This window comes from Patagioenas fasciata, chromosome 3, assembly GCF_037038585.1.
Source record: "Patagioenas fasciata isolate bPatFas1 chromosome 3, bPatFas1.hap1, whole genome shotgun sequence".
In the NCBI taxonomy this organism is placed as follows: Eukaryota; Metazoa; Chordata; class Aves; order Columbiformes; family Columbidae; genus Patagioenas; species Patagioenas fasciata.
The window spans coordinates 124,156,685-124,175,312 of NC_092522.1; the positions used below are offsets into that span (position 1 = coordinate 124,156,685).

General features: G+C 57.1%; 1 protein-coding gene across 2 annotated transcripts; it reads right to left on the bottom strand.

Moving 5' to 3' along the window:
- Nucleotides 1-1,444: 1,444 nt before the first annotated feature.
- Nucleotides 1,445-18,356, bottom strand: ZNF395 (zinc finger protein 395). 2 transcript variants are annotated; one of them, XM_065835240.2, is made up of 10 exons: nt 18,173-18,356; nt 12,599-12,851; nt 9,934-10,148; nt 8,908-9,020; nt 7,984-8,219; nt 7,767-7,867; nt 6,068-6,332; nt 5,133-5,225; nt 4,827-4,930; nt 1,445-3,726 (listed from the first exon to the last, which is right to left on the bottom strand). In XM_065835240.2, the coding sequence occupies exons 1-10, from the start codon at nt 18,277-18,279 to the stop codon at nt 3,615-3,617; spliced, it is 1,599 nt and encodes a 532-aa protein (XP_065691312.2). In that variant the 5' UTR covers nt 18,280-18,356; the 3' UTR covers nt 1,445-3,614. The 2 variants fall into 2 exon arrangements, with proteins under 2 accessions (XP_065691312.2, XP_065691313.2); XM_065835241.2 differs by lacking the exon at nt 18,173-18,356 and adding an exon at nt 17,872-18,008.
- Nucleotides 18,357-18,628: the final 272 nt, after the last annotated feature.

The following is an 18,628-nucleotide window of genomic DNA, read 5'->3' on the forward strand; positions in this document are numbered from 1 at the left end:
GGGAAGGAGAAGGGGAAGGAGAAGGGGAAGGAGAAGGGGAAGGAGAAGGGGAAGGAGAAGGGGAAGGAGAAGGGGAAGGAGAAGGGGAAGGAGAAGGGGAAGGAGAAGGGGAAGGAGAAGGGGAAGGAGAAGGGGAAGGAGAAGGGGAAGGAGAAGGGGAAGGAGAAGGGGAAGGAGAAGGGGAAGGAGAAGGGGAAGGAGAAGGGGAAGGAGAAGGGGAAGGAGAAGGGGAAGGAGAAGGGGAAGGAGAAGGGGAAGGAGAAGGGGAAGGAGAAGGGGAAGGAGAAGGGGAAGGAGAAGGGGAAGGAGAAGGGGAAGGAGAAGGGGAAGGAGAAGGGGAAGGAGAAGGGGAAGGAGAAGGGGAAGGAGAAGGGGAAGGAGAAGGGGAAGGAGAAGGGGAAGGAGAAGGGGAAGGAGAAGGGGAAGGAGAAGGGGAAGGAGAAGGGGAAGGAGAAGGGGAAGGAGAAGGGGAAGGAGAAGGGGAAGGAGAAGGGGAAGGAGAAGGGGAAGGAGAAGGGGAAGGAGAAGGGGAAGGAGAAGGGGAAGGAGAAGGGGAAGGAGAAGGGGAAGGAGAAGGGGAAGGAGAAGGGGAAGGAGAAGGGGAAGGAGAAGGGGAAGGAGAAGGGGAAGGAGAAGGGGAAGGAGAAGGGGAAGGAGAAGGGGAAGGAGAAGGGGAAGGAGAAGGGGAAGGAGAAGGGGAAGGAGAAGGGGAAGGAGAAGGGGAAGGAGAAGGGGAAGGAGAAGGGGAAGGAGAAGGGGAAGGAGAAGGGGAAGGAGAAGGGGAAGGAGAAGGGGAAGGAGAAGGGGAAGGAGAAGGGGAAGGAGAAGGGGAAGGAGAAGGGGAAGGAGAAGGGGAAGGAGAAGGGGAAGGAGAAGGGGAAGGAGAAGGGGAAGGAGAAGGGGAAGGAGAAGGGGAAGGAGAAGGGGAAGGAGAAGGGGAAGGAGAAGGGGAAGGAGAAGGGGAAGGAGAAGGGGAAGGAGAAGGGGAAGGAGAAGGGGAAGGAGAAGGGGAAGGAGAAGGGGAAGGAGAAGGGGAAGGAGAAGGGGAAGGAGAAGGGGAAGGAGAAGGGGAAGGAGAAGGGGAAGGAGAAGGGGAAGGAGAAGGGGAAGGAGAAGGGGAAGGAGAAGGGGAAGGAGAAGGGGAAGGAGAAGGGGAAGGAGAAGGGGAAGGGGAAGGGGAAGGGAAGGGGAAGGGAAGGGGAAGGGAAGGGGAAGGGAAGGGGAAGGGAAAGGAAGGGAAAGGAAGGGAAGAACCCAAAGCAAAGCACACCACATTACAGAGCCACAAACACAAGGCCAAATTTGTCCGGCCACATCCGTACCACAAAACCCCTCAGAACAGCAGCTTTATGCACCTCCCGCCCCCCTGAGCCCCAGTGAAACACCACCGGTATCAGATATTCCTACACCGCTTGTTTTAAAGCCATTGACACCCTTTTCTTTCTATATATATATATATATTTAAATCATCTTTAACATAAAAGCAGAAAGTTCTCCTCGCTTTACTTTCTGGCCACGTGAGCTCTTGCCAGTGACAAACCTGATCTGTGCTGGGGGTGCCCGACGCTTCACCCGCATTTTGGGAGCCCCCAAAATGAACCCCGATGGCTTCGTTTGACATTTCCTGAGTGATTTTGCTGGGAGCCGAGTCGTGTCCCACCAGGGCCTGGCGCCGTTTGGGGGCAAAAAGGGCATCAAAAGCAATAAGTTCCATCTCCAACCCTGCCTGGGGTTCAGTCACGGGGAGAAAGGCACAAGGATTGAGGAAAAGAGGAAATTAACCCTTATTCTTTTTGCCTTCCACGCTTTGAGCACCGTTTTTAATAAATACTTGGAAAATTAAATGTAGCTGTGTGGGATTTGCCATAGCGCCGGTTCATTTCTGGAAAGCACCGGCAACGCCGAAAAATGGGGCGGCAGGGGGATAAATGAGACGAGCTCTGTAATGTGATGCAGGTTGGACGCTGCAGCAGCAAAAACATGGGGGTTTTTAACCATTTTTGTTAAAAAATGACCTATTTTTGAGTAGTGCAACCACCCCACCACGCCATGAATTGTCACCAGCGCTTTGCAACGTCGTTCTCGCCATAAAACGCTCAACTTGGGAACCCGCAAAGAGTCTCCGAGGGGAAAAGGCTCTTCCTGACATTTATGCTCCTAAAACGGGGGTGGGAAGCTGGATCTCCAGGAGATAAAAACCTCTTCTTTCCCCCTAAATTTGAGCCATCCGGGGATATCACACACGGTGCATCCATCACTTGGAGACCGGAGCGAAGAGATTGCGGGATGATATATATGTACAAAATTACAAACAAAAGACATAAAATTATACTCAAACGCATGGACAAGCACCAGTAATAGGGATGAATGTCTCTCAACCTGCTTCGCCCAACCCCTTCGACAACGGGAGCGATATGGGACTCTCCCAACCGCTTGATTTGGTTTTAGGAGGGAAGTTGAGTCCTTAAGAACACCCTGGGCTCAGGGATGGCTCTGGGCTCAGCGGCTGTGATTATACAGGCTATGATTATCAAAAATGCAGTGAAACATACTAAAAATATGACCCAAACTGGGGAGAAAAGGCGACGGGGCAACGCGGTACATCACAACGTCATGAGTGACGCTGCTGTAGGTGTGGTCGTCACGATAGGGAAACCACGAGCAATTCTGGTTGGGTAAAAAAGGACGGAAGGTCAGAAAACTCATTCCACCCAGCACGATGGGATTCGAAAGCAAATTTTGAAGTGTTTTGCTGAATTAGGGCCATGTGGTGATGAGAAGGGAAAGGCCATCCCAGCCCTCCCAGCTGCCTGTATGGGTGGAATCATTAAATTGAAAGATAAAATTGCTCGGTCTGGTTTTGAAAGACACAGCGAGGGTCACAACGTAGGAGCTAAGCCAACTTATGAAGCCTAAAATGAGAAGGAACACTGAGTTTTGCCTCCATACTCAGAGTTTTCCTGATTCATATGTTTTGGGTGGTTTTTCCCCCCTCCAAAAACGAAGCGCTGGAACCAACCGGAGACAGCGCAGGTTGGAGCTACCGGTGGGACACAACACGAGAAAAAACTTCAACCACACAGGGAGAGAAACCTCCAGTTCCTGCCCCAAAAACGCTCCTGCCGTGTTTGCAGCAACCCAAGAGCATTTTCTATACGCTATGATCATCACCGACCCCCTCTCTTAAAGGTCACGACAGATTTGCACTTTTTAGGTAGTCAAGGGACACGGGAAGCGGCCTCAACGCTGCGACGGTTCGGGAGAATTTAGGGCTGATCTGGGAAATGCAGGAAGCTCTTTGGTCCCCAGATCACCCTGAATCTCCCCCAAACCCTGAGGAACCAACTTCCCTCCCAGCCCCAAAATTTACCGTACAAATGGAAATATTCTTCAGGTTAAAACCAAAAAAAATAGTTGGAAAAAGGTTTTTTTTTTTTTAAAAAAAAATAAGAGCAAACCCAGCAGATGTACAATATACAGAAGGAGGAATTTACACGCAGCTCTGGAGGCGTCTTCTGCGGTGACAGGAGGTACCTCCAAGGTCCCTGGTTGCAGCACTGAGGGACTCGGGTGTCCCGGGGGGAGCGGGGAGGGACGTGGCACCGCGGTGCCGCTCAGTCCAGGAATCGCTGGCAGGCTTTTTTCCACCGGCAGGCCGTGCACCACTGGTCCCGGTGCTCGATGCCGTAAACCTTACGGCACTTTTTGGCTTCGCCGCGGACTTTCCTGCAAAAAGGGAAAAAAAAAATCATGTTTACCCGCTCGTTGGGGAATTTTGGTTGCGTATCTAAGGGTAGTGATGTGTAAGCTTCGTTCTGCTGAGTCTCAGTGGAGATCACAGAATCCCAGAATGTCAGGGACTGGAAGGGACCTGGAAAGCTCGTCCGGTGCAATCCCCCCATGGAGCAGGAACACCCAGCTGAGGTTCCACAGGAAGGTGTCCAGGCGGGTTTGAATGTCTGCAGAGAAGGAGACTCCACAACCTCCCTGGGCAGCCTGGGCCAGGCTCTGACACCCTCACCCCAAACAAGTTTCTTCTCAAATTTAAGTGGAACCTCTTGTGTTCCAGTTCGCACCCATTGCCCCTTGTCCTGTCACTGGTTGTCACCCAGAAGAGCCTGGCTCCATCCTCCTGACACTGCCCCTTTCCATATTGATCCCCAGGAATGAGTCCCCCCTCAGTCTCCTCTTCTCCAGCTCCAGAGCCCCAGCTCCCTCAGCCTTTCCTCACACGGGAGATGCTCCACTCCCTTCAGCATCTTGGTGGCTGCGCTGGACTCTCTGCAGCAGTTCCCTGTCCTTCTGGAACTGAGGGGCCACAACTGGACACAAGATTCCAGCTGTGGTCTCCCCAGGGCAGAGCAGAGGGGCAGGAGAACCTCTCTGACCTACTGACCACCCCCTTCTAACCCACCCCAGGTCCCATTGGCCTTCCTGGCCACAAGGGCCCAGTGCTGGCTCATGCTCACCCTGCTGTCCCCAGGACCCCCAGCTCCCTTTCCCCTACACTGCTCTCTAATAGCTCATTCCCCAACTTACACTGGAACCTGGGGTTGTTCCTGCCCACATTCAAGACTCTACACTTGCCCTTGTTCTATTTCATTACATTTTTCCCACCCAGCTCTCCAGCCTGTCCAGGTCTCTGATGGCAGCACAGCTTCCAGTGTCAGCCACTCCTCCCAGCTTGGTGTCACCAGCAAACTTGCTGACAGTCACTCTATTCCCTCATCCAAGTCACTGATGTTATTGAATAGTACTGGAGATGTGGGAGGGTCCCCCCTTTTTCCGACCCCTACTCCCCACCTTTTTGCCAGCAGGACCCTCACCTGGTGCCGATGGACACCCTGGGCGGTGAGGCGACGATCAGGTGGGACTTGAGCATCGGCGTTGGCGGTTGGGGTTCGCTGAAGCTGAGCGACCGGCTCCGCACCTGCGGGGAATCAGGTGTCAAAAGGCAGCGGGGACAACGCAGTCACCATCCTGCGTGGCCCCAGGTGCTGTGACAGGACTGTGGGAGATGTGGATGCCTCCAACTCATAAATCCAGATGTTTAAAGTGAGGAGAGATGAGGTCCCCATAGCTCCCAGCCCCACACCTCAAAAGGATGAAGGGGAAACGCAGGCAGGACTCACCGGTGACAGGGACGGGAGAGTCGAGGTGGCAGTGGCCCAGCTGATGCTGGTGAAGATGTGGGGGGACACTGGAATTTGGATCGAGGGCAATGCCTGTAGGGAAAAGAGGGCTCAGCATTAGCTCTGGGGCCCCCCTGTTCCCACACTCTGCCCCATGGGCATCCACCTCCCCGAGAAGACCAGTCTGGAGCACCCACAAACTGGGAACACTGGAGATGGGATGGAAATCCCCGTGCAAACTCTTCTCCAGCACCAGATCTGACACACGTGCCGTGTCACCCTTTGCCAGCGCACAGCAGCTTCGGCACTCCCACAACTGCTTTTGGTTGCGATACCAAACCAGGTGCCACATCCTCATCTATACGTATAGATTTTCACACTTCTTTCGGTGGGCTGCTTTTAGATGATGCCGCACCCACTCCCTGGGATGGAAACGGATATAGGTGCAGCTTATGGATCTATACATCCTATCCCTGTGTCAGCTGGCAACAACGCTCGGCTCCCAAGCAGGGACACTGAGGCAGGGTGACCCTGCAGCCACTGCACCGGGTCCCCAAATTTCCTGTGCCTCAAAAGCCCGTGTCCCGGTGCGTGCAGCCAGACGTGCAGGATCCGGCGTGGCTGCATTCCAGCCCTCCACGTTATCTGCCGGCAGAAAGGCGTGTTGCATACCAGCACCAGGTAATTGCAGGGGAGCGGAGACAGGCAGCTCCCCCCAGCCTGGGAACAGTGGCAGAAGCACACGAGCCCATTAACCAGGTGTTAACGAAGCTGGTTGCTCAGCCAGACAGTGCTACACCAAAGCCTCTCCGTGCTGCGGAGGTGGCAACGAGACATCCCTGCCGCCACGGGGATTTGTAGCAAACCGGAGCACGACCTCCCCTTTGGCAAGATTTTGGGAGGTGACACAGCCCTGGGAGATGCCACCAGCTCACCTGGTAGGCGTGATCAGCCTGGATGTGCCAGAAGGAGCCGGGGGCAGACTGGCTGAGGGCGCTGCCGGCCAGCGCGGGCTCCAGCGCCGGCTGCTCCACCAGCAGCGCCTCCGGCTTGGCCAGCGCCGGCTGGATGATGATGGGGGCGGACGCAGACGTGGGGCTGGTGGCAGCGGTGGCCTCCGGCGCCGGCTCTTCCTTCACCTGCACTTCGGTGTAGTAGAAATCCTCCTCCCGCTTCCGCTGGTCGGAATCCGCGCCATCCCTGCCAGTGGGGGGAATAAAAAAGGGTCAGCGGTGAAAAAGCCGCCCTGTTTCCATCACGGGGAAGGTGAGCAACCCCCAGCTCCACCAGGAGGGAGCAATCTCGCCTCGCTGGGCAGAGCAGCTCCGCTCCAGGCACCAAAACATCACATTTGCTGCAATCAGCACAGCCGCTTCGCGCTTCCAAGGAAGATCAATACCCCTTCCAGGGCCTTTAGAAACACTGACACATCGACCAGGCACCACTGAAAATCCCCTGCTCATTCCTAATCGAGTTCATCCAGCACAGCTGTGAACGAAGCCCCGCGGTTTACCCAGCTGGAAAGCAGCCCCTGAAGTCTTTAATTATTTTCCCAGTGCGTTTAGCTGGCACTGGATGGCAGTCTGGCACTGGATGGCAGTCAGTCCGGCACTGGATGGCAGTCAGTCCGGCACTGCCTGATGCACCACGGCCCTTCTGCCTTGCCCGGAGCGGGGTGCCCGTGCCAGCCCTGACGGTCACAACCGCACAGGCACAGCTTGAGGCTGCCAGCCCTCATGAAACCCAGCCGGGACGATGCTTTTCGGCCTCTGCCCAGGAGCCCAGGGCTCATGTGTAATCTGACCCCTCGCCCGGTGCAAATGGGACACCCGAGCCGGGCAGTCCCCAAGCCCAGATGAGCTGGGCAGTCCCCAAACCCAGACGGGGCTCCCGGAAAGCCCCGGGGCTCCCTGAAGGTGAGGATAACAAATACAACAGAGGCTTTGGTGACACCCGACTGTTTGGCTGAGAACTGCCAAGCTCAGTGCACGAGGGAATGATGAATTACTCTGTCTGGTTTTGAAAGACATAGTGAGGGCCACAACATAGCTTTTCATGAAGCTAAGTCAACTTACGAAGCCTAAAATGAGAAGGAACACTGAGTTTTGCCTTCATTCTCAGAGTTTTCCTGATTCATATGTTTTGGGTGGTTTTTTCCCCCCTCCAAAAATGAAGCGCTGGAACCAACCGGAGACAGCGCAGGTTGGAGCTACCGGTGGGACACAACACGAGCAAAAACTTCAACCACGCAGGGAGAGAAACCTCCAGTTCCTGCCCCAAAAACGCTCCTGCCGTGTTTGCAGCATCCCAAGAGCATTTTCTATAAGCTATAATCGTTGCCAATCCCCTCTCTTAAAGGTCACGACAGATTTGCACTTTTTAGGTAGTCAAGGGACACGGGAAGCGGCCTCAATGCTGTGACGGATCGGGAGAATTTAGGGCTGATCTGGGAAATGCAGGAAGCGTTTTGGTCCCCAGATCACCCATAATCTCCCCCAAACCATGAGGAACCGACTTCCCTCCCAGCCCCAAACTTTTACCGTACAAAGGGAAATATTCTTCAGGTTAAAAAGGTGGCAGGGTGCGGGGCTTCAGCACCGAGCGGGGATCAAGGAGGCGAAACCTTCATCTTACCCGAGGTGCTGGGTCTTGACGTGCCGCTTGATGCCGACGATGGAGCGCAGGACCTTGCCGCAGCTCGGCCACAGGCACTTGTACATCACCTTCACCGAATTCTGGCAAAGAGACGGCACGTGTCACCCCCTGCCCAGCACCAGCGTCCCCCCCGTGGGACAACGGCTCAGCCAGAGCCACCCCACCGGTGCCAGGACCCCAACCACGGCAGCATTACCTTTCTCTTGCGCGGAGCGGGTTCGTCGAGAAGAAAGGGGTCGGAGTCGGTCTCGAAGCCGTCGTCTGCCTGGGGGGAGCTCAGGGCCTCGCTGGAGTATTTGGGGCTGCCGGCGGGGTGGGGGGGCGAGGGGGTGGAGATGCCGCTGCCCCCGCTCCAGTGCCCGCTGGTGGTGCTGCTGCCGCTGTCCGAGACGTCGCCGCTCTCCTTCCAGGGATCGCACGGCGCCCGTGCGGCTGCGGGGAGGGGACACGCGCTGCCACCCTCGGCTGGGGGCCACCTGAACCCCACCAAGGGCACAGACCAGCCCTGAGGCTGGGTAACTCTCAACAACAGTTCCCCTCTATTCATTTTATTTGTACAAACTTGGCGAGGTGAAGCCTTTGCACCTTGCTTGGTGCGAACTCCCAATTATTGGGAGTTTATCCCTTTTTTTTGGCCCCTCCCCATTCTGCTTGGCACCGGTGCAACCCCGCAGGCACAGCCAGCACACGGCGAGCAGCCAGCGCCGGGGCACGCACATTTCCCACGGCTCCGGACAGTTATTTTTATCCCTCCGGCTGCATTTGACTCCCGGGGAATGAAACCGTCTCTAAAAAAAGGAGTGACCGGACGGTGCTCCCTGGTCTGGGACTCCTGCGCGGGGCTCCCCGGGCCCCTGGGACGGCTGCGGTGAGCAGGGTTACCCCACCGCGCTGCCAGGGCTGTCCCGCTTCACTTGGTACCCATGGGTGCCACCGCGACACTGGTGCCGGTCCCCAGCCACCTCCAGCCCAACATGGTCCTGGCAGATATTCGGCACCTCTGCAGTGAGCAAGAGCCCCGGCACTGAGATCCAAAGGGCACAGTGCACTTCTCCACATCTCCTTTAGTTTCAGATGTTGCTTTTTTTGAGTAAATGAATGTTTTTAAACGCGTACTCACGGGGGATACTGCTCTCGCCGGTGGGAGGGCTCTGCACCACGGGGCTGCAGGAGAGGCTCGTCAGCACCATGGCTGCCACCATCTCATCCATGTCCACAGCGGCGTCAGCTTTCCTGCATGGCAAGGGGAGAGATCACAGAATCACACAGAATCCCAGAATGTCAGGGGTTGGAAGGGACCTGGAAAGCTCATCCAGTGCAATCCCCCCATGGAGCAGGAACACCCAGCTGAGGTTCCACAGGAAGGTGTCCAGGCGGGTTTGAATGTCTGCAGAGAAGGAGACTCCACAGCCTCCCTGGGCAGCCTGGGCCAGGCTCTGACACCCTCACCCCAAACAAGTTTCTTCTCATATTCAAGTGGAACCTCCTGTGTTCCAGTTTGCACCCATTGCCCCTTGTCCTGTCACCCAGAAGTACCTGGCTCCATCCTCCTGACACTGCCCCTTTCCACATTGATCCCCAGGAATGAGTCCCCCCTCAGTCTCCTCTTCTCCAGCTCCAGAGCCCCAGCTCCCTCAGCCTTTCCTCACACGGGAGATGCTCCACTCCCTCCAGCATCTTGGTGGCTGCGCTGGACTCTCTGCAGCAGTTCCCTGTCCTTCTGGAGCTGAGGGGCCACAACTGGACACAAGATTCCAGCTGTGGTGTCCCCAGGGCAGAGCAGAGGGGCAGGAGAACCTCTCTCAACTTCTCTCGACAAGCGGAGGAAAAAGCAGAGAAACAGCCCAGGTACAACCTGGGGAGTCACTGGGTACCCAAAGGGCAGCACAGCCGTGCAGGTTCCCCCTCGCCTCCTCCTTCCATAAACTTCAGTCACTGGGAAGGATGTTTTCTACCCACGTGGAGGAAAGACAAATTAAAAATCCCCTTAATCCTAAATTAAACCATCCTCCGGATAATCCTGCGCTGGGGAGATGGATCTATTCCCAGCATCGCTGTTCTGTCAGTGTAAAACGAAGCGTGAGCACCAGCAAAGCTGCCAAGAATCCCCCTCCCACCAGAGATTTCAACAGCCAAAGGTACCAACCTCTTGGGCACGTCGATGTTGCTGGATACGGATCTCTGCAGCGCCTCGGAGGGGCCGGGACTGCCGGCCGTGGGCAGGGCAGGGGGCTGCACGTCCTGCACCCTCCAGCACGGCTGCAAACCCTGGTCCGGCAGCGGCACCTTGGCCTTGTCGCTCAGCGGGTTGTGCTGCTCCGCCAGGCCGGGACGCTCCTGCCCGTTGTAGGTGACGAGGACCTGAAAACAGCACAAGGGGCGGTTTGTCGGTGCTACCGAGGATCCCGCCGCCTCCTCCTCCCCAGCAACGGGTGTTAGGACAAAGGGACCTCAGACTGCTGTCCCAGCACATCAGAAGGACACCAGGGTCCATCGCAGCCCTACCACGCAAAGATCTGCTCTTCCCAGGCACAAATTCTCCAGCAAACCCAAACTGAAGGATTTCCTGAGCCAGTATTGGCCGCATCTCTAAGTGTTGCGACTTTGGGTGGACTTTTATTCCAATGAATTTGTCTGCTTTGGTTTTGTTCTCATACCATCCCACAATTGTTATACACCCCAGCAAAGTCGGTCAATAAAAGGATTAAAAGCCAGAGGGGGCCCCAGAGAACGGAGGTTTCCTGGGCAAAGTGATCCTGAATTCACACCTTGGCTCCTCCAGGCTGCAGAAGGAGATGAGCAAACCTCACCTCCTCCTTCCCACAGCCTCAAACTCCTTCTGACGGGCAGGTTTCCACCAGGAGCCTATTTTTGTTGATGGAAATGCATCTGTGTCAAAAGACGCTACATGTGTCCTCGGCTATTTATAGGAACAGAAGTATCTCTTTATGGAAACGCCGTGGGACGGACACACGCGCACACCCCCTGATCGGGGACGAGGTTGTGAGACCATCTCAGGTGGGACATCGAGGTGGAAAAAGCCACCCACAGCGGGATCAGTGTAAAGGGGACTGGTTCATGGATCAGGACACAAAATCCTGACCCTGCTCTCCCAGGGGTACAAGGAGCCAATATCTGCTTCAGCTTTGCACAGCCACCAGCACAGGTCCTGGACGTTGCTGGGAGGTGAAGACGCCCCACCACTATTTTTATGCCGTTCCCAGCAGTAAAGCAAGCAAAATAGGCACACGTAGGAGAAAACAACCCTCACTGTCCTGTGCTTGAGAAACACGGGACAGGAGGAGCCAGAAAACCAAACAGAGGCCTTATTACACTCAGTTTTACAAGCTCTGCCCAGAAAAGGTTTTCTAGTCCTGGAGGTAGCCGCCAAGAAATGGGGGTTTGGACAGCACTGCTTGATCAGGCGTTGATGGGTGGGATGGAGAACAAGCGCTGTTCCCTGTGCTATGCAGCACCCCGGCCAAGGCACGGCCCCCCTGAGCATCAGGAGCTCGGGGAACAAGAAATGGCTTGTCCAGCAGGACTAGGTGTCTTTTCTGGACAGACCATCGTAACTCAACTCTTCCCTAAGAGCTTCTTCACCACGTACATCTGCACCACCGACCCTCAACCCTGCAGCAAAAAGTTGTGGCACACTGGGCTCTGAGCCACGAGGCTCATGGCCATCGTGGCTGAACTGGGGGGTTCCTTCAGCTGGAAACATGGGTTATGGGGAGACTGGACAAGTTCATGGAAGAGAAGTCCATTAGGAGTTGCTGAATGTATAGAAACCACCTCCCTTAGCTGGAGAACACTGGAGGGAAGCATCAGGTCTTCTACAGTGACCCACTTGTGGCCAGGACTGGAGACATCTCCTCGGGAAGATGGATTTCCACGTGAGCTGGTTCGGTCTAAAGCTATCAGGCATGGTCAGGGCCAAGTGCACGAATGCTGACACCCATTAACGGCTCTCAGTAACTACAGATTCTGTGATTGCCACCACACAGAATCCCAGAATGTCAGGGATGGGAAGAGACCTGGAAAGCTCATCCAGTGCAATCCCCCCATGGAGCAGGAACACCCAGCTGAGGTTCCACAGGAAGGTGTCCAGGCGGGTTTGAATGTCTGCAGAGAAGGAGACTCCACAGCCTCCCTGGGCAGCCTGGGCCAGGCTCTGACACCCTCACCCCCAACAAGTTGCTTCTCAAATTTAAGTGGAACCTCCTGTGTTCCAGTTTGTACCCGTTACCCCTTGTCCTGTCACTGGTTGTCATCCAGAAGAGCCTGGCTCCATCCTCCTGACACTGCCCCTTTCCATACTGATCCCCATGAATGAGGTCACCCCTCAGTCTCCTCTTCTCCAAGGTAAAGAGCCCCAGCTCCCTCAGCCTTTCCTCACACGGGAGATGCTTCACTCCCTTCAGCATCTTGGTGGCTGCGCTGGACTCTCTGCAGCAGTTCCCTGTCCTTCTGGAACTGAGGGGCCACAACTGGACACAAGATTCCAGGTGTGGTCTCCCCAGGGCAGAGCAGAGGGGCAGGAGAACCTCTCTGACCTACTGACCACCCCCTTCTAACCCACCCCAGGTCCCATTGGCCTTCCTGGCCACAAGGGCCCAGTGCTGGCTCATGCTCACCCTGCTGTCCCCAGGACCTCCAGGTCCCTTTCCCCTACACTGCTCTCTAACAGGTCATTCCCCAACTAGACTTACACCTTACATCGGTAGAGCCCAAGGAGTTTTATTCCCCCCCAAAACCACCCACCAGAGCACACCTCGCCATCCAAGGACACCAAGAACCTCCTCACGTACCTGCTGCCCGGCGTGGAGCTGCTGGCAGCCGGGGCTGGGGAACCGGGGCGCAGGGCCGCTCTCCTCCGCTGGCAGCACACAGGATCCATCATCTCGCGGTGCAGACGCCCGGCCGAGGTCAGCGGTGGGCAAGCCGGGGATCTGGGTGGCCACCAGCACCCCCTCGGCCAAGGCGGCGGGGGCAGAGACGCGGGTGCCGAGCAGGGAGCGCTTCCCCAGCCGCCTGGACAGCACGCTCGCCATCTCGGACACGCTGCGGAACAGAAACATCATCAAGTCCAACAGTTCACCCAACAAACTGATATCAAAGTTTATTTCCAATTCCTCCCAAACCTCCTTTTTATTTTTCACTCCAACTTCTGCCATGAGTAACTTCCAGTGTGAAATTATTAACTTCTCTTTTCACTGAAAGGCTCTTTTTCCCCAATAATTTTCCATCTTTTGTTAGGAAGACTGATGAGCCAATGACGGAAGTGAAAATGCTTATTCTTCTTCAATTATTAGCAGGAAAATTATTTCATCGATAGTATGAAGCAAGGTGAGATAAAAGGACTGAAGTTAGCTATTCAATAAGAGATTTAGGCATCCTCGGGAAGACTGGGAGACATTGGAGCTTTAATTCACAGCAACAACATGAAATCCTTCATTCACCTGCTGCCTCATCGCACTAATTCCTAATAAAGGAATTGGATCTGATTAACAACTTGAGAAAATACTGAGGTATACAGTCAGATCATCGCAAGCAATCACCCAGCACCTACACCGCATTAATCTCCAGTGCAGGATGGTGACGTCCAACCTGTGTCCTTCCCCCACGGCCACCCTGGGAGCCGAGACAGCAGCTCCCAGACACTGAGACCCTTGGGGACATGGGGACAGCGATGAGCCCGAGCTCCCCAAACCCTGTAGCTCTTGCATTTTACAGTCACTTCTAAATCCCTCTGTGATAAAACAGAGACGAGCCAGCACAAAGGGAACCCTGCAGACGCAGCCGGGACAGCCCTTGGAGCCCAAATCCCCTCCCCGAGCTGCCACCGTGGCTCTTTGTGCCTGTCACTTCAAGTCCTGCGGTCAGCGCTCGGCAACCTCGACCTCCAGACTTGGTCAACCTGCAACTCCCCTGCGCACACCCTGGTATGAAAAGCCTGTGGTGGTGAAAGCCAGCACCCCTTCTAAGCCACAGCCCAGTGCTCCCCATTTCGGGAGCTCTTGTGCTTTTGGGGGAGGTTTCTCCGAGCTTGCAGCTCATGCCCAGCCCTCCCGGGGTCGGTGTGGCAACAAAACCAGAGCATCCCCATACCCTGCTTTGTTAGAAAAGCAAAAAATCGGAGCATTTTTACCCTAAACTGTTTCTACCTATTATATTTTTGCCACCCAAATAGCTCCCCTTTCCTCTGACATGAGTTCTCCTTGTGTTGGTGTAGCTCTGCTAGCAAAGCCGATCCTGGAGCAGCTTGTCTGCCTCATTTCTTTGGGTTTGTCCGTTTTATTGCTGTTTTAAAAGAAACAAGTGCTTTTATAGGTTTCCTTAAAAGCAAGGGACACCCAGGCATGGGGACAGAGATAACATCCCACGGTTCCAGCAGCACATGCTGCCCTCCTCTTTCCTTCTGCGAGGAGCACGGGAAGCGAGGATGCACATCACAGTGAGGCCGAAGGCTGATGGGGTTTGGGAGGAGGGAGAGGAGGCAAGAGGTTTGGTGCAGCCCTGTGGTGCACCAAAAAAGCCACGTGCTGTCACACCACCAATGTATCTGTCACCTTGCCCAGGCTTGTCAGCGAGCGTCACCCAGCAAGCCGGGGGTCGCGGGGGCTGGTTGGGTGTTGCTTGGGTGTTTGGGGCATAACTTGGGCAACGGAGTCCAAGTTCAAGGAGGTGCTGCTTGTGCAAGAGGGAGGATTAACCCTGAGCCACGGGGCGCTTGCACCCAGACCCTCCCCTCCTCACCATAAGATATTCAGTTCCCCATCATGAATTGGCGTCATTTTAATGGCAAATCCAACATTTTTTTGCACATCTGATTTACACAGCGCTGTTTTGCACGCTATCTCAGACGAGAAAAGCTTCCCAAGGAAGGAAAGGGGAGCTCGCCACTCCTCTCGACCTCCGGCTATCCCGGGAAGGGTTACTCCAAACCGCGTCCCGCTTCAAAGGACACTCAAGATTTACGAGCGGTTTTATGAATAACCGTGCGTGCTCCGCTTGCTTTGCCCTCCCCGAGTAGAAAATTAACAGCTATTTAGGAGTCATAAAAAACAGAGGAGGAAGAGCAGGACAGGGTGCGAAATGGATAGAGGTGTGTGCCGGGGACAGCACCTCACGCCAGGGCCGCCTGTTCGGCAGCGCTCGGGGACTTCGCCGCTGTCACTGGGATCAAAGGGGCCACGGTGGTGACCGAGCAAGAGCCATTCCCCGTTCCCCTGCTCCTCTCCCATCTCACCCTGCCTAAGGAACACATCGGACTTTGTAGCATCCAGGGATCACCAGGGGCGTTTCAGATAACGTTGTTTTTTCTGCCGTGCAACAGGTTTTCTGATGAACACCAGTGAGCTGGTTAAGCAGTTCTGCTCCCAAATCTCCTGTACACCCGGATGGGACTGCAGGAATTAACCACCCGACCAGTGTTTCCTCCAGCATCACCTTAAACCCTTGCTCTCAGATACCCTGAGCACTGGGATTTGGGAACTGGCCCTCCAAGGGCTCGAGGAGCCGATGTGGCGACGTCTGTGCTGCCACCGCGTAGATGATGGTGCCAAATCCCTGCACGCTGGTTCCAACGCAGCGCCAGGTGCGGGGAGGGCAGTGCCGACGGTGGGAAGCTGCTTTTCATTTCCTTCAGGGTTTCGTTTCACCTTCCCTTTCCTTCCCGGGGTGGGGAGCGGGAAGGAGGAGATAGGCACCATCACAACCAAGGGAAGGAAAACCCTCCCCAAAAGCCAGTTTTTGGAGCCACATCTGCTTCCAGCAGACCTTTGAATGCCAGATCCCACCTGGGCGCTCAGCCCACAGCCGAGGGTGACAAGCCAAAATCCTTCACCCCACCATGCCCCCAAAACACAAAGCGAAGAAGAGGAGCAAGAGCCGGGAGGGCGACAGCGGCGCAGGCGGAGCCGGGAGGCCACGCTGCCGCCGGAGCCCTCCCAGCTGTTCGCAATCACGCGCCGCAGGGGTCAGACCCGGCACAGATCCCAAATTATTTCTTGCTTCAATGCCGGGAGTGTATTTTAGACGGTGGGGTTTTTTTTTTCCAGCTCTCGCCGGGGAAAAACGTCAGCCCTTGTGCCTACCGGCGTCGCTGCCGCCCGCGGCTGAGCCAAGCGCGGGGGGAGGTTTGGGGTTTGGTAAGGGAGGGACGCGGTGTTTAGCGAAGGTCGGGGGGCACCGCGGCGCTCACCCCGGGGTTTGCCGGGAGAAAGAACGGTAACTCCCGCACAAACCAGGGCCGCCACCACAACCCCCCTGCCCAGATAATGCGCAGTTACAGCACACGCTGGGTTTTTCCCCTCATATTTTTTTAGGAATAAATGCTGGTAGGTTCCCTCAAATCCAGCCCAACTGCTGCCGCACACCACCATGCAACCCGCACCATGAAGTCCACGCTGTAAGAGACGCTAAATGCCGCAATGACTGATGATGAACCTCAGCTTTTCATCTTCTCTCCCAGCCTGTGGTTTCCAAAAAAGCTCCTTCTCAACCCAAACCGTCCCAAAGCGCTTTACAAACCCCACTCCAGCCCCATGCCTGTCAGCACACGTGACCGGGAAACAAGATATCCGCACCGCACGGAGCGTTCTGCGAAGTTTGGGAGACAAGGATCTACCGACCCCGAGACGGAGCCAAACCCACCCGTGACCTAACACAGCCAATAATACAAAACGGGCGCTTTCCCAAAGAGTTTCCCCCTCGTCCCGCCCCAGCGCTCGCCGCTTGGGTTGTGCCGGCAGACGTGTCACCGCGGGGCTGCACCAAAAAGGGCTCCCTGACCCTCGCCCACGCCAGCGCTTTTGGAATATGCCCGCCTGCCTAAAGACGCATTTTCCGGCGCAGGCGGGAAGGCCGGCGCGGCCAGAACGACGTCCCCGGGCACCCGCGGGCCGGTGCGCACCGGCGGCGAGGGCGGCCAGAAAGGAAAGGGCGGGAGTTTTGGTGCTTTCTGGGAGCGGTGCCAACCGAGCGTGACTCGAAGCCGTCATTCGGGTACCGGGAGAAGCGTGCGGCAGGTGACAGGGCGCACAGGGCACACACGTGTGCATGTGTGCGTGCACACACGTGTGCAGGGCACGTGGGGAAGATGCGTGTGCCAGAGCCTGCAGTGCAGGGTGGCAGTGGGCAGGGCATGTGTGTGCGGGGCGGGGGACACACACGGGAGGGGACACACACACACACATATATATGTGTATATATATATGCACAAGTCGAGGGGCGGAGCATGCACCGGGCACAGGCCCCGGTTGGGTGGGACATGCACGGGAAGGACGCGGGGGGGGGGGAGCGAGAGTTGCAATGGAGGGGGTGCATGCAGCGGGCAGGCGGGGGGTGTGGCACCCACCGGGGGGGTGTGCAACGGGGGAACGGGTCCACCGGGCAAGAGGCGGGGCGTGCATAGGGGCGGGGGTGCACAGGATCGGGGGGGTTGTACACAGGGTTAGGGGTGCATACACCGGGCAAGGGCCATACACCAGGGAGGGGGGTGCATTGGAGGAGTGGGTGCACTGGACAAGGGCGGGGTGCACAGGGTTGGGGGGTGCACCGGGCAATGGGGGGGGCGTGCACAGGGTTTGGGGTGCATACACTGGGTAAGGGCCATACACCGGGGGGGGAGTTGTGCACTGGGGAGGGGGGGGGGGGGCGTATACATCGGGCAAGGGCCATGCACCGGGATGGGGGGGGGGGGCGTATACACCGAGCATGGGGCATGCACCGGGTAGGGGTGCACAGGGGCGGGGGGGCGTATACACCGGACAAGGGCCATGCACTGGGGAGGAGGGAGTCGTATACCTTGAGCAAGAGGCATGCACCGGGGTAGGGGTGCACCGGGCAAGGGGGGGGGTCGTATACACCGAGCAAGGGGCATGCACCGGGTGGGGGGCGCACGCCCCGTGCAGAAGGGCGGGCCCCCAGCAGGCAGGCCCCGCTGGGCGAGCGGGCAGGACTCGGGGGAGCGGATACGCGCCGCGGGGGACGGCAGAGAAAGGGGCTGGGGAAGGGGGGTGCAGAGCCGGCTGTACCCCCGGAGGGTCGGGTTGTGGAGCGGGCCCGGCTCGGCGCTTACCTCCGGCGCGGCTCCCGCCTTCCCCCGCCCTCCTCCCCCGCCGACAGCTTGTTTTGAAATCCCCGTCCCCGCCGCCCGGCTCACGTACGCGGCGGCCCCGGGCTGGAACCCGCCGGGCGGGGCGGGGAGGAGCCGGGGCCGGGGGGGCGCGGCCGGGCCGGGCGGGAACCGCTCCCGCGCGCGCGGGTTTTTTATCTTTATTATATTTTGGCTTTTTTTCCACCCCCCCTTTTTTTTCTAATTACTCCCCCCATGGAGGAAGCGCTGCCCTACTTGGGGGCACCGCCGCCCCGCTACTCACAGCGTCCGGGTAGCCCCGCTCCGCTCTTCGCCGCCGGCCGGGTTAAAGCTCCCGGGGCCGGGCTGGTGTAAACAACCTCCCCACATGCTCGGCCCCTTCCTCCGCATTGGCTCCGCCGCTCCCTTTAAATGCACGCCCCCGCCAGCCCGGCCCGGGGGATCCCGCCGCTCCCCGCGGGGGGAAGGAAGGCGGGAGGGCGGGGGAAGCGCTCCGGTTCTTTGCGGTTCGTTCCCGGTGCTTCCCCTCCGAGCGGGCGGCGGCCCCGCGGTTCCCCCCCCGCTCTCCCCGGGCTCCCGCAGCCCCCCGGGCTCCGCTGTTTACCCAAGCGCCGGGCGGGGGGAGGCCAGGCGTGGCGGCTGGCGGCGCTCCCGCTGCTTCCTTCTTGCTTACTAAGCTGGATTGGCCTGAAAAGCGCTTTTTTTTTTTAAATTTTTAAAGTTTTGGCCATTGGGGCTT

Coding starts and splice junctions, on each gene's coding strand:
- ZNF395 (XM_065835240.2), bottom strand. CDS start 18,279: ATGCGGAGGAAGGGGCCGAGCATGTGGGGAGGTTGTTTACACCAGCCC. Junction 12,852..18,172: donor AGCGGGGCTACCCGGACGCT/GTGAGTAGCGGG, acceptor TCTGTTCCGCAG/CGTGTCCGAGATGGCGAGCG. Junction 8,220..8,907: donor CGGCGAGAGCAGTATCCCCC/GTGAGTACGCGT, acceptor CCCTCCCCGCAG/CCGCACGGGCGCCGTGCGAT.